A 13,955-nucleotide genomic window follows, 5' to 3' on the forward strand; every position below is an offset into this window, starting at 1 on the left:
AAAACGAACAAAATAAGAATGGCACTAGATAGTGTCCTACAACAAAAGTACAAAATGAATGGGGGAGCTACACCCTTTACAAGTAGGTATAGATCGTTTCATAAGAAATGGCACGAATGAATACGGTATTTGACAACTCCTGATTTTGCCATATCTTAATATTATTATGAAAATATAGATATACAGATAGTGTTTAGCGAAGAGAAAATTTAAATCGGTTGAAAATTGGATTTATAGTGATTTTTTGAAAAATCTATATACCTGTCTCTTTCTCAAACGCTTTTCTCTATGCAGCAAGTATGGCGGTACTGGCGTATGTATGTCTTTCTCTGTCTAATCTTGAATTTCAAACCTTTATAACTTTGTTATTTGTAAAGGTAGCTTAAAAAATGTTTTTCTATTCGATAACAGGCATTGGGTAGTTTTAATTTATAAAACATATACAAAATAGTCAAATACCGTATTGAATGAGTGAATGATAATGTCTGTGTGCACCGCAAAATGATTGAATACAGGTTGATTCAACAAGTGATAATCGTGTTATAAGAAGTATTTATTCTTCACTTGTTTGCATTATATTAGCAGGCGCATGTATAAGACTGGCACTTAGACAATTCAATTCTATGCATGTCGTTCTTGTGAATAGACATATACATACATACATACCTAACATTATTAACCGATAATTTTAAGACAGCTTTAATAAAAAGGCATTAAATTTTGACCGGGATAAAATAAATCAAATGTAATATTTGATTTTTGGTTACTTTATTTTGAGTCACAGTTCACTATTATCATACCAAATGTACAGTCAAGGTTATATTTACGTTACCAAGACGTCAAAGATACACTTTTATGCCACTAACCAGAGGGTCGATGTATGCCCTATAGCCTCCTGAGTCCTGACATTTTTTAACAAACTTAGTGCTTAAGACCTAGACGTGGTTGACCTGCTTTGTTATTTTGGATATTATTTAAAAATTCTTTGAATTCTTTATTCAATTAACAATTTGTACTTTATAAAGTACATTCGGCCGTTATTCTTAGTGTTAATCGGTCCTTTATAAAGTGCACAAGGACTTAGAAGGATAGATATTTTTATGCCTCCAACTGTAAGTATCAGAAAAACGCGTTTTGACAGTTCAATCAAAGCTAATGGTAGATGATGCCAAATAACTGTCACAATTTTGACGTAAGGCGCTTGAAATTTAATGTTAATAGCGAAAATTTGGTATGAAAAATTTTGCTCCTTTCCTTCTTTTTTGTCACTCAGTCAATTTATTAAAAAATATATAGTTAATGTTGCTACCGTAAATAAAGAATTAGTTATTTTATTTACAAAATTTTAGCGATAATTCAAAGTTGATTTTGCTTGTGACTTAAAAATATGCCTTTCCATTTAAACATTAAGATAAGTTTGAGAAACAACTGATAAAATAACAAGATACATAAGATAACTATTAACAGTCGCTGCAGCACATATACTTTCGCTTAGAACTATTTCTTAGCAGATAAGTACATGTATTAATGCGGCACTTCGGAGCTGTCATTGCGACTTTACCTTTTTTTTATTTATAAATCGAATACTACTTAACCTCAAAATATGTTGGTTGTAAGCAACATATGAAGACAGGAACATGTACAGTCAAGTTCATAAACTTGTGAGCAAAAATTTGACCAAAAATATCTGACACGTCCTACCCCTAGAAAAATAGTCATATCAGAATTTATGCACGCTTCGTTGTTTCAGATATTGTGCTGGTGAGTATATCTACATTGAAGGCGAAAAGTCATTATGACAGCCCAAAACTATCGATATCCAGTGATTACATATTTATCAAAAAATTCGAGATATCAATTTACATGTACATACCTGTTTAATATAGTACAGTTTTCTACTTACATAACCACCAAAATGGCCTTACCACAATAAACTTAAACACGCCTCAGACGTGACTAAGACATGTTGAAAACGTGTTCAACGACTGTTAAAGTGTTTTATGGTAATAAAAAATTATAATTAATTGTCTATTTCTTTTTCAAGAGGCTCAGACTCAATATAAAAGACAAAGGTTCTACTACACTACCCAAAAACCAAGTTTTAAGTAATAAATAAGTATTTATAAACAATAAGACATGCTACTTCATACCTACTAATTTCGCATACATGCTACAATATAATGTACATCACGCCATTTGTTAGTTCTTTACCTCAAAAGCATAAATTCTTTGTAGCGATTCACCGCATCGCATTTAACCTCGAACTAACAAAATTTAAATATAATCTTGTACAGTCACCAGCACCAATATCTGACACAACAAGCGTGCATAAATATCTGATACGACTCTATTTCTAGGGCCGGAAGGACGTGTCAGATATTTTTGCACGCTCCGCTGTGGCAGATACTAATGCTGGCGACTGTACGTGACGCAATTTTTCGCTTAGCTGTTTAAATTAGTATAATTAATTTTCATCACACTTGCTAGTAAACAGTGTCATAATATGCAGGCTACCTTGGTTGCAACTCCCCAAATAAAACCCTCGACCTTAATGTGCTTGTCATGAAACCCGTGGTCGGTAAATGAGTCATTGTCCGTACTAATTTTCATGTCATGAAGCCCAAGGTCGGTAAATGAGTTTGTTACTGCATGGTGTGATGCTGTTCCGCGCGCGCGCTGCACACGCACGCCATGCACATGCTGCAGAGCGCTGCCAAGAGCGCAATCAGCAGTATCGGCAATTTTTGAAAAAATATTAGTTTTTCTTTTATAAATATACAATTTTACTCGCAAATGTGATGAAAAACATTGTATGTCACACGGGCGGTACTAGAATTACGAACGTCGACTCATTAAAGCCCTCAGTCTTCGACTCCGGGCTTCAAATAGACTCTCGTTCGTAATTCCTTATTTACCGCCCTAAAGACACAATGTACTATTGTAGTATCTCATTTTTCGTGTGTTTACCCTAGACGCATTTCGCCGCGATCGATGTTTGCTTGGGACTCTAATTTAACTTGGCGCGTTAATTGATGTTTGCACTAAAATACACTAATACACGACCAAGGTGAAATGCGACAAACTATTAGCGACAAAAAAAAACAGGATTGCGACACAACGCCATAAATTATACGATCGAGGTGAATTACGATTCGGTGTATCGCTACAAGGAATTCATGCTTTTGAGGTAAAGAACTGACAAATGTATCACGAACTATGAACAAAACAACAAATTGCCTAAATTGTTTTATTTCATTAGCAAAGCGTACGTTCAACGAAATCTAAGATTTTTTAAAACAAAAATGATTTCTTATTGCTCCGGACGCGATTCGAACCCGCACCTTTTAGCTATGCGCGCCACCAAATAGACCACCGGGGATCCGATCAACCACGCGAAAATCTTAACCAAATCTTAGAATTCGCTGAGCAAACGCATAACTAAAAAAGGATTTTCAATAAAAATCAGAAGAATGTTTACCTTATTTCTAATGCTAAAGGGGGTAACGGTTAATATTCCCTAATTCACACGACGTACAGTCAACAGCAGAAGTAGATGAGCAGTTATGGTGCTCAAAGTGATTTAAACACTTATGACCTTGGTAGTAGAGTCGTTATAGATCATTTTGAGCATCGAACCGTCCATCCACTTCTGCTGCTGACTGTACTGTACAATCTTAGGATTATTCGCTATAGTTTAATGGAACTATTGTTTTTTTTCCGCTTTTATTCCATTACATGTCCTTCCCTTAACCGTTTAGGGGTCATTTGAGCATTACGTAAGCCAAGTAATAAAACATGCCTTAACAGTAAATAAAAAAAATTGGAAATAGGTAATTTTAAGTGACGATTAAAGTTTATAAAGAAAAAATTGCGGGTAGTTTGCTCGGGAAAAACAACGACTGTACTCGGGGATTTAAATGTTTGTTTTGATTCTTTAGCCTAACATCTGGTTGCTCTGAATATGAGCTCTGGTCAAGTTCGAAACGCGTCAGTGTTCCGTGGTGTTAGTGATAGTTGGGTTTGTGCGAAGTGTGTGTGTTCTTTTAGGATAGAACTTAGCTTACTTTTGCTGACAAAGGGGAGGGGGGAGTCAAAAACTAAAACTCTGCTTACGTAACACTTAAATGACCTCTTAATGCCAAAAATGCAGCAACACCATTAAAAATATCGCAAAGGAACTATAGCGGATAATCCACATCTCAATTCTTACATATCTGACGGCTGGAGACCCGCAATACGTAACCTCTTCGGTATGCCAACATCTTCCAACCTCAACTCTTGCGGTCTTTGCGGGGAGCGGGAACTGTGGCGGTCTCACAAGGGTCTCCTGGCTTTGACCAGCTCCTCGCTAACTTGCCACAGTTTCTCTTCCACCTCCTTGTTGAACTGGTATTTGGAGCTATATTCGGCGCAATCGCGGTAAAACCTGCCGCTTATGCCCTCGACGCTGTAGTCTGAAGCGCAGAATACTACGGTCTCTGAGCCCTGAAAAAGAGGATATTTAAATATTTTATCCGGGTGTCCACTACAAATTCTAAAAAAAAACCTGACTTTTCCCTGGCCACATTTCTAAGTTTCCCTGACCAATCATGTACACTTCAAAGCAGGTCATATGACCCTTGATTTTTTTTACTGCCTGCGATACTAAGCTAGACCCGATGGGAATTCACTGCACACCAAACGTGCTCAATTTTTCGTTGACTATTTTTATGGTGCCACTCTTTAATACGTCGCCTAGAACGACTGGTGTCGAAATATCGAGCTAAGATTTGGGAAATCACGAGTTTTTTCCCTGACTTTTTGGATTTCTAGCAAATTTCCTTAATTTTCCCTGGCTTTCTATGACCACCTTGAGCTTCCCTGACTTTTCCCTAAGTTTCCAGAAAGTGGACACCCTGTTTATAATAGTGACTGCATGTATTCACAAGGAGTTGATCAAGAAATTCCTTTACCGTTATAAGACACAATGTCAGCCATACTCGTACGGCTTAAAACATCTCTGCACTGTACATCAGGTGAGATAGGGCTTAATCACAGCCAGTTTTATGTAAAATAATAAGTTTTTGGTAAATAAGTACAAGTTTTTTTTTGCTGACTGTACTTTTTGTTGACTGTACTTGTATTGTCACCCAAACTACATTTGGATACCAAATTTCAAGTCGATGCCATTAACCGTTGAAGAGTTCCGTTCTGTGGAGATGATCCTGGCCGGACTACCAGGATGTCACTACCAGATTATTGTATTGTCACGCAATTAACATAAGTATACCAAATTTCAAGTCAATCGAAATACTGGAAGTTGGTCCAATTTAACTTGCAAGATTTGATTACTGAAACTAAATAAAAGCTTGTAAAAAATATATCAATGCCTATGTTCACTTACAAGTCAATGGGACAGCCTACCTTATTTTTGTACTCTGATGTAAGTACACAAAAAATACACAAAGTTTACATGGTCGTCTGTACCTCACGACATAAAAAAAAATTCTTATGTTTGGTTTTAGCGGGTCTACGCCAAAGACCTTGGTAATAGAGAAGTGTTATTTAAAAAAAAAACTCGTCGCTAATAACCTTGAACTGTCCCCATATTACGAAGTGCAAAATGCGAACTTCGTATCTTGCCGTCCCGCTGACCCTAATATTATTTAATACGAGAGTGAGAGGGACGGTACGATACGAACTTCGATTTTCGAATTTCGTACTAGCCACTGTGCAGTCCACTTACTTGTTTGGCTGTCCTCATGAACATTAGAAACACGGGTGCCATCAGAATGTAGTGATACCACCTTATCGAGTCCCTGTAACAATAAAACATAAATAAAAATCATTAATCAAGGCCATATTTTTTTTTAATTGGTGATCAGGATTGAGAAATATTAATAAGCAGCTAAAATTGAATTCAACATGTATTGACATCTGAGTATTTCAAAAAAGTTGTCCCGTCACGACATTGACAAATCAGTTTTGTCAAGAAATTATTAACACTAAAGACGAGATCATAAAGCATAAACTGCATAAAACATCCGAAATTTCTTGAAGTCAGGAAAATGTCACGAAATCTTGTGAGGAAAAATTTCATATTTCTAAGACTATAATTTGATTCGCTCTCTGTATTCTGTTTGGAAAGAGAAAGAAGCTGATATTTTTAAAATTACGCTACAGTTATTAATTAATTTATTTAAAAAAATATAAGATGTGCTTATTCTAAAAGGGCATAACTCCAAAACTACCACACAATAGATCCATTACTTTTGTCTAGTCTCTTAAAAAAAAAGATCACGTTAATCTGACGTAGACGTTGCATAGAGACGTTGTCAAAATTATGACAGCTCCTTTTTCTGGTGAAAAAGGCAAAGGAAACATATCTATTCTGTGGAAGTGTTGGCAAATTCAGATATAAGTCATAATTTTTTGTATTTTATTAAATATGGAGAAATAAATTATAATAAATATTTTCCCATGTTCAGGAGGCAAAACTCTTTCGATTCCTGTAGTAATTTAAAGGTGTTAAAAAAATGAAATCTTGTCAATTTTGTAACTACATCGAAACTTTCTATTGGATCCAACAATAAGGAATATCTGACTTTTCATCACCTTTACCACAAGGTTTTGTATACATTTAAACACAATATTATTTTTTTTGTGTTGAAATAGCGTCAGGCAGGAAATAAATATTTTTATTTTTATAAGTGGACAACTGAAAATGGACAACTATTGAGAAATAGTAATCTATGTACCTTACGGCACTAGACTGGCTGTTTGGAACAAAACGCGCGGTGAATCAATCATCAATATTACTTTGACACGTCAACAAACTATAGTGAAAAGGTTCACATATCCGTGCTGTGAACAAACTTTGTGCGCCGTTTTGATGTAAGAAACATGCAGTCTATCTATACACACATAGATGTCGATGGCAACAGGTGAAATCTTAATCAATTAGCTCATTGTGTAATTAATTACAATAATATCTTATTTATTAAAACCGATTACAATTAGTAAGTTCCTCATTCATCAATTTCAAATACCTACTTAATACTGTTTTATGTTGGACTTTAACTCGACTCCATTTGACGACAAGCCAACTTTATTTTTCTTATTTTCATTTTTAATTTTAAATAAGTTGTATATTTTAGTTTTGACTACAATTAGAATTTTCATTTTAATGTTTCAATTTAATCTCTGATTTTCATATACATATTTTTGTTTCGTTTTTATTTTGTATAATTTTATTATGGATTTATGCAGTCTGAGACTAATGGTTTTATTATTATTATTTATCAATAAAATAACCAAATTCAAAATATTAAAAAAATGCCCGTAATTTTCTTTATCACGTCATTAATGCAAGAGAGTATGTCAGTGACACTGATGGAGATAACCTTGTTTATCGCCTTTTAGATAAAGGCTGTGACATCAAACGATCAAGTAACGAAAGTAGCAATCGTTGGTTATTTTTCTTTTACTAATATACAATTTTACGCGCAAATGTGATGTAAAACATTGTACTAGAATTTCGAACATCGACTCATTAAAGCCCTCAGTCTTCGACTTCGAGCTTCTAATAGACTTTCGTTCGTAATTCCTTATTTACCGCCCTTAAAACACAATGTACTATAAATCAGCAGAATTTCTACTTATTAAAACAGATGAGAGACTAAAATTCAGTACTTTTTTAGTTCCCGCATACAAGGGTTAACACAATAATTGATTGACACTTCGGGTGCGTCGTATTTCGATAGAAAATCACTTTGCACTGAATCTATCATAATCATCTCAGCCGTAGGACGTCCACTGTTCGACATAGCCTCCCCCATAGACCTCCAGTCGCTTCGGTTGGCAGCGGCCTGCATCCACCGTGAACCCGCGGCTTTAACCAGGTCATCCGTCCATCTCGTTGGTGGACGTCCTACGCTGCGCTTGCCGATCCGCGGTCTCCACTCGAGAACTTTTCGGCCCCAACGGCCATCTGTTCTCCGTGCTATATGGCCTGCCCATTGCAACTTCAACGAGCTAATTCGCTTGGCTATGTCGGTGACCCTTGTTCTTCTACATATCTCCTCATTTCTGATTCGATCCCGTAGAGAAACCCCAAGCATAGCTCTCTCCATAGCTCGCTGAGCAACTCTGAGCTTATTTATAAGGCCTATAGTATACTAAATCCTATAGTACATGCAAAAACATAACTCTCCTTCGGGCAGTCGGGTAAAAACTCGTTGTACAGTTAGCTACCAGTTACCTGAACAAGTTGGTATAACAAAATCCCGGACAGCAGTTGTAAACGTCGACGCCATAATCCTTGAGTCTGTCCGCCAACGCTCTCCCGAAGTACGCATTCATGAGCTTAGAGTTGTTGTAAGCAGGATTGTGACGACCTTTGAGTTTGCCCTGCACCGCCAGTTCAGTATCCTTCTTTAGGTTCAAGTCATCAAAGTCGATTTTCCCCTGCTCATGGAGCGTTGATGATACTATAACGATTCTGGAAACATAACGTTTTAACTTAAGTACCTGGGCGGCCAAGCTTCGCTTGTGCTAAAACTCGAAAACTCGCGTTTTCCCAGAGATAAGATCGAGCTAGCTCGAATGCTCATCTCCGAAAACCCCTTCATATCAAATTTCATTGCTCTTGCCTTTCGTTAGGTATTTTTTTATTTCATTCACAAAAAATCCTGAACGTACTATCGGGTGGTACACTGAACATTATTAAGATTGGTTTTTGGAATCTTTTTGTATTATTTCAACTCCAAACTTTTGCTAACTTTACGGTCATCCCGTAAAACCCATATCGAAAATACAAACTGAAATATAGATGCACAGAAAAACCAGAAAAATAAGACCAGCGCTGGCGGGAATCGAACCCAGGTCCTCGGCATTCCGTGCCGCGTGCTATACCGCTTCACCACGACTCCTCCACCACCACTTCGTACAGACACGAATTTCTCCTATGCACCACATATCTCAGCCTGTTCGTTTCTTATTTTTACTCACTTAAGCAGCGACACTAGCGACATCTATGCTGTAGCCCTCATCGAGAATCCTGGGTTCGATTCCCAGCGCTGGTCTTATTTTTCTGGTTTTTCTGTGCATCTATATTTCAGTTTGTATTTTCGATACTGAACATTATGTCCCGACTGATCAGACTACAAGGAAATGTAATCGTCCTAGTAATTCGACACCCAGGCTACGAGAACTTTTAAGTTTGATCAATCAAACCATCGGACCCAGTGGCCTAAGGGCGAAATTACATTTAAAAATTCACTACAAACTTCACAGTGAAGGAAAATATAGTGAGTTCCAAATCAGCACTGGGAACTACGGCCCAAGCTGTCTTATATAGAGAGGAGCCCTGTGCCCAGCAGTGGACCATATATAGGCTGAATATGTCACAATACTTAATGGTCAGTATATGTTAAAGATCAACACGTTACCTGCTCGGTGCAGCCTTTTTAAGATGGTCCAACAGTAGATTAGTCAAGTAGAAGTGTCCCAGATGGTTAACACCAAAGTGTATCTCGAAGCCTTCTTTGGTCTTCAGAGCCTTCTTGAGGGGTATAGCAACACCAGCATTGTTGATCAACACGTCAATCTTGTAGAAGCCTGCCTTGATCACTTCCACAAAGTTCTCGATGGATTCGAACGAAGCGAGATCCAGCTGCATGGGGATCTGGGGAGATTGCGAAGGACTTTGCAATGACAGAAGGTTCACCAGAAAGCCAGAAGGTTCCTTCAGGAAGCCTACGTGCAATAGTGGATGTCTTATGGCTGATATGATGACATTGATGATTAATGGCATCAACTTGAAAATTGACAGGGGAATGTAGTTGTGGTGACAATGCAAGTAGGTATAGTTAAAAAAAGTACAGTCAGAAAAAAAAGCTTCTAATTTTTTTTTTTTACAGAAACTTATTTAAAATTGCTATCTTAATTTGTACTTGCCAGTTGTAAAGTGTAATCGATTCTAAGTAGTTTCAATTTTGAACCTATTTTCACATTTTCAGTTATCTAATTAACAATTATCAAACACCGGTTTGACGGGTGCAAACCTGTACTAACGTTTAATTGTGCCAGGACACATTAAACTTATTTTATTAGTTGATATCTATAACAATGACGGACAACTGTTGTGTAATTTTGAGAATTCGAATTAAGAAGCAAACAACATACACAAGAATAACCTTTTTGAGAAATTTACTTTTTTGCACATTTTCAGACTTTAATCTTCGTCGTCTGGGCACCAATATCCATTTTAGGCAACTAAAAGACGTTTCTAGGTCAACTGTAGCAATTCAATTCCAACAATTTATAGTTTTGATGAATTTCTTCTGTAGAGCTCAGTACTATTTGACGTTATTCTCTAACACTATTTGAAGTTTTTGTGAATAATTTTACCCTCAGGATTCAAATGTAATCTTGATATATCTACTTTCAATTTATGGGCAATATAACGTTAGTATTCAAACTAATTTATTAGTTATGATAATGATGGTTAAAGATTGCTTTTTATCATGTCTTTATACTAGAGATGCAACGGATATCCAGCCAGAAACCAGTTTTCCGGCCTATCCGGCCACTATTTTACTATTCGGCCGAATACCGGATAGTTGCGTACTATCCGGCCGGATACCGGATGGTAAAAAACTTATAGTTATGATTAAAAAATGGTATTAATTATGAATTTATCAATTATTGACATCAGTTTATTATTCTAAGGGACTGTTTCACCACCCATTGATTAATTTTCAAACAAAACAAACAGCAACGACATCATATTTATCCGTCAGTTAAATTAATCAATGGGTCGTGAAACAGCTCCTAAGTTAATTAATTATACTCTACAAGTTGCAACCTGCACGGAGTGTCATGTGCATGTTCGAATTAGCTTTATTTAATTGTACGTAAAACTAGGCCGAATATCCGGTGGCCGGATATCCGGCTATCCGGCGACGGTCCCGCCGAATATCCGGTATCCGGCCCAACCACTATGCGTTTCATCTCTACTATATACTAAGTCGATTTTTTATTAATCACTAGCATTTACCCGCGGCTTCGCACGCGTAAATCATTAAATACATTCTCATGGGATTTCCCTAAAATTACATCGTGGTTTCCATTGACGTTTAAATTAAACCACCCATGCCAAATTTCATGACTCTAAACCCAGCAGTTGTTATTTCGAGATTTTATCCCTATCCCGTGGGAACATCGGGATAAAAAGTATCCTATGTTTTAATCCAGCTTATAAACTAACTTTTCGCCAAATTTCATCCAAATCCTTCCAGCCGTTTCAGCGTGAAGAAGTAACAAACATACTCACTCACTCACAAACTTTCACATTTATAATATTAGTAGGATAGGACTAGCACTGGTACATTTTTGCCCTCGTCAATTTAGTGTTTGACAATTATATATACTTTTTCTCTTATACCCAGATTTTGCCTGTACTTTTTGCTATGACACATCATTGTCTATAGAAACAATGTACTTCTGCAAATAAACTGTCTGTCTACATGAAATAGGTGCAAGTAAAAGGTCAAGACAGATTGTCCTCTGTTATGGCCTTGTCCAAAGTTCAACTGTTCGACTATAATATTGTTTTGCTCTGAAAGTAAAATGTAAGAAACATTTGCAGTTTTACATAAAACAGGCTCCGTACCATTATCTATATAACATTAGACATTAGCAAAAAAACGGCAAAAAAATCAAGTTTGTATGGGAGCCCCCGTTTTTTTTTTTTTTTTTTAAATTAACTATTTATTTTTAAAGTGATTATGGATAATTTTGTGAATATTTCAAGAGTCTTACTGTTGCCGTTATTAATATTAAGCAAAAAACTGCAATAAAATCACATTTGTTGTATTCTGTTTTTAGTATTGTTGTTTGGGCGGCCACGGTAGTACATAATCTGTGAAAATTTCAACTATTACAGCTCAAGAGATAGAGCCACATGACAGATAGACGGACAGACAGCAGAGTCTCAGTAATAGGGTTCTGTCCGTTGGCACCCTTTGGGTATGGAACACTAAAAATGAAGTTTCAGACATTTCCTATTGGTTGTGCTGTACATATTAGAGGTATGTATCCCGTCACACTAAATTTCAAATTAGTACAGCCGCATATTTACTTAGATAAGTCATAATTTTTGTTAGTCAGTTTTTCCAGTCTGAACTGAAAATTTTTCAGAAAACAAAGTGGTCATCCTGCTGCTTAAGTGTTTCTAATTTAGCAAATTTTCCACTTCTTTTCTTTTCGTTCCAGTGAAATGATTTAAATTTAAAAAATTGGTCACTAGAAAAGTTTTTTCCGCATACATGTTAAATATGTGTGAAGTTATCAGCAAGATTTTACTGTCTGTTGACATTTCTAATAATGTATCTTGATGACATAATCCTTCTCATTTTTTTATCTTGTTACATTGTAAAACTTATTGCATGCCTTTATAACCTTTGAAATGTCAAAGTCATTTTTGAATGATGTCAGTGTCACATAGATACAAAGTATGACAGGCTTCCAATTTTTAAACTTTATTTGAAGGATGAACCAAGAATTCAATTTTTTTTCAAGTTGACCCCTTCATGGAAAGACAAAAGGAACTATGCCTTTAAAGCCACAAGTTTGATGAAGTTATATTTTTCAATTACAGCAAGGCTGGCCAATAGATTTTGTAGATGGACATATTTTTTAAGACTGAGGTGGTGAGGTGAGGTGGTGAGGTGGTGGTGGTGGTAGATAAACATACTTAAATACATATTAAACATCCAAGACCTGAGAAGGATGAATGGAGTACACATTTTCACTTGATCAATTTTCCGCCAAGCACTCGCATTCAAGTTTTCACTCATCACAGATTTAGAAATATGTTTATAGGCATAAAAATATGTCTAGGGCATGAATTAAGTCAAGTGCAGAAACATGGACTTATCTAACCCTTCAAAAATATGTGACTCTTATTGTGGCTGTGGTAACATATTTTCAAGTGGTTTGAATAGACATATATTTTTGCACTTGACTATACCCACATTTAGGAACCGCTGACTTAAACAGTAGCCTCGTGAGTCCTCGCGTACTTTATAGAACAAATTAACACTAAGAAATAAATCACTAAATTTGACAAATAATTGTTCATGAAAGAATTTTAAGAATGTTGAAATAATAATCCAAAATAACAAAGCTGGTGACCCAAGTCTATATCTTAAGTACTACATCAGTCTGTTATAATAAGTTAAGGACTCAGTAAGATAACAGTAAAAACTCACCAGCTCGCCCCCAGTGGGCTGCGCCGCTCGAATCTGCGTAATAGCTTGCTTAGCCTTCGCTATGTCTCGGCACGCGAATATCACTCTACCCTTGCGCCTGACCAGGCCTTTCGCTGTCTCCAACCCTATCCCACTGTTCGCACCCGTAATCAGGAAGGTCTTACCCCTCAAACAAGTGTTACTTAAGCATTTCGCCCATTTTCGAGACCTCCATCTACGGATCAACCCAATCGCCAATACCACGGAAACAGGCACCGCTGCCGCGTAAATCAATTGCTGTGACACCATCGTGCTTAAATTTTATCAAATTGAATTTTGAATATCACAGGTATTTTATATCTCTCGACCGATTATCAGTACAAATCCTCAAGTGCCGAGAAAAATAATGTCAAAAGTGACATTCGGTCGGACAAGGGAGGGTCAAAGTCTTTCCGTTCGGAAATGAAATGATATTATGCGTGCGTTCGGGGAACTGCAATCAACGCGCAAGTAGTACAGGTCGGCTGCGTTCGCGTTGAAGCTGAAATCTAACGCGCTCAAATACATTTCGGCGGCTTTATACGAATGAGGATAAAATTAGTGGTATTTAAAACGCCTTATCTGATTTGTTACGATACACACCTAAATTGGAACTCGCCCTATATACTACGAAGTGCAAAATTCAAACTTTTATCTTGCCTATCTATACGAGTGAGAGGGCGG

The 13,955-nt window shown here is 36.6% G+C and overlaps 1 protein-coding gene across 1 annotated transcript; it reads right to left on the bottom strand.

Annotated features, from left to right (window-relative positions):
• Nucleotides 1-746: 746 nt before the first annotated feature.
• On the bottom strand, nucleotides 747-13,746 carry LOC141443799 (retinol dehydrogenase 12-like). The gene is made up of 5 exons (XM_074109198.1): nucleotides 13,254-13,746; nucleotides 9,429-9,664; nucleotides 8,240-8,479; nucleotides 5,726-5,798; nucleotides 747-4,485 (listed from the first exon to the last, which is right to left on the bottom strand). Exons 1-5 carry the CDS (start codon nucleotides 13,539-13,541, stop codon nucleotides 4,315-4,317), a joined length of 1,008 nt encoding a protein of 335 aa, XP_073965299.1. The 5' UTR covers nucleotides 13,542-13,746; the 3' UTR covers nucleotides 747-4,314.
• Between the last annotated feature and the right edge of the window lie 209 nt (nucleotides 13,747-13,955).

This window comes from Choristoneura fumiferana, chromosome Z, assembly GCF_025370935.1.
Source record: "Choristoneura fumiferana chromosome Z, NRCan_CFum_1, whole genome shotgun sequence".
Lineage (NCBI taxonomy): Eukaryota > Metazoa > Arthropoda > Insecta > Lepidoptera > Tortricidae > Choristoneura > Choristoneura fumiferana.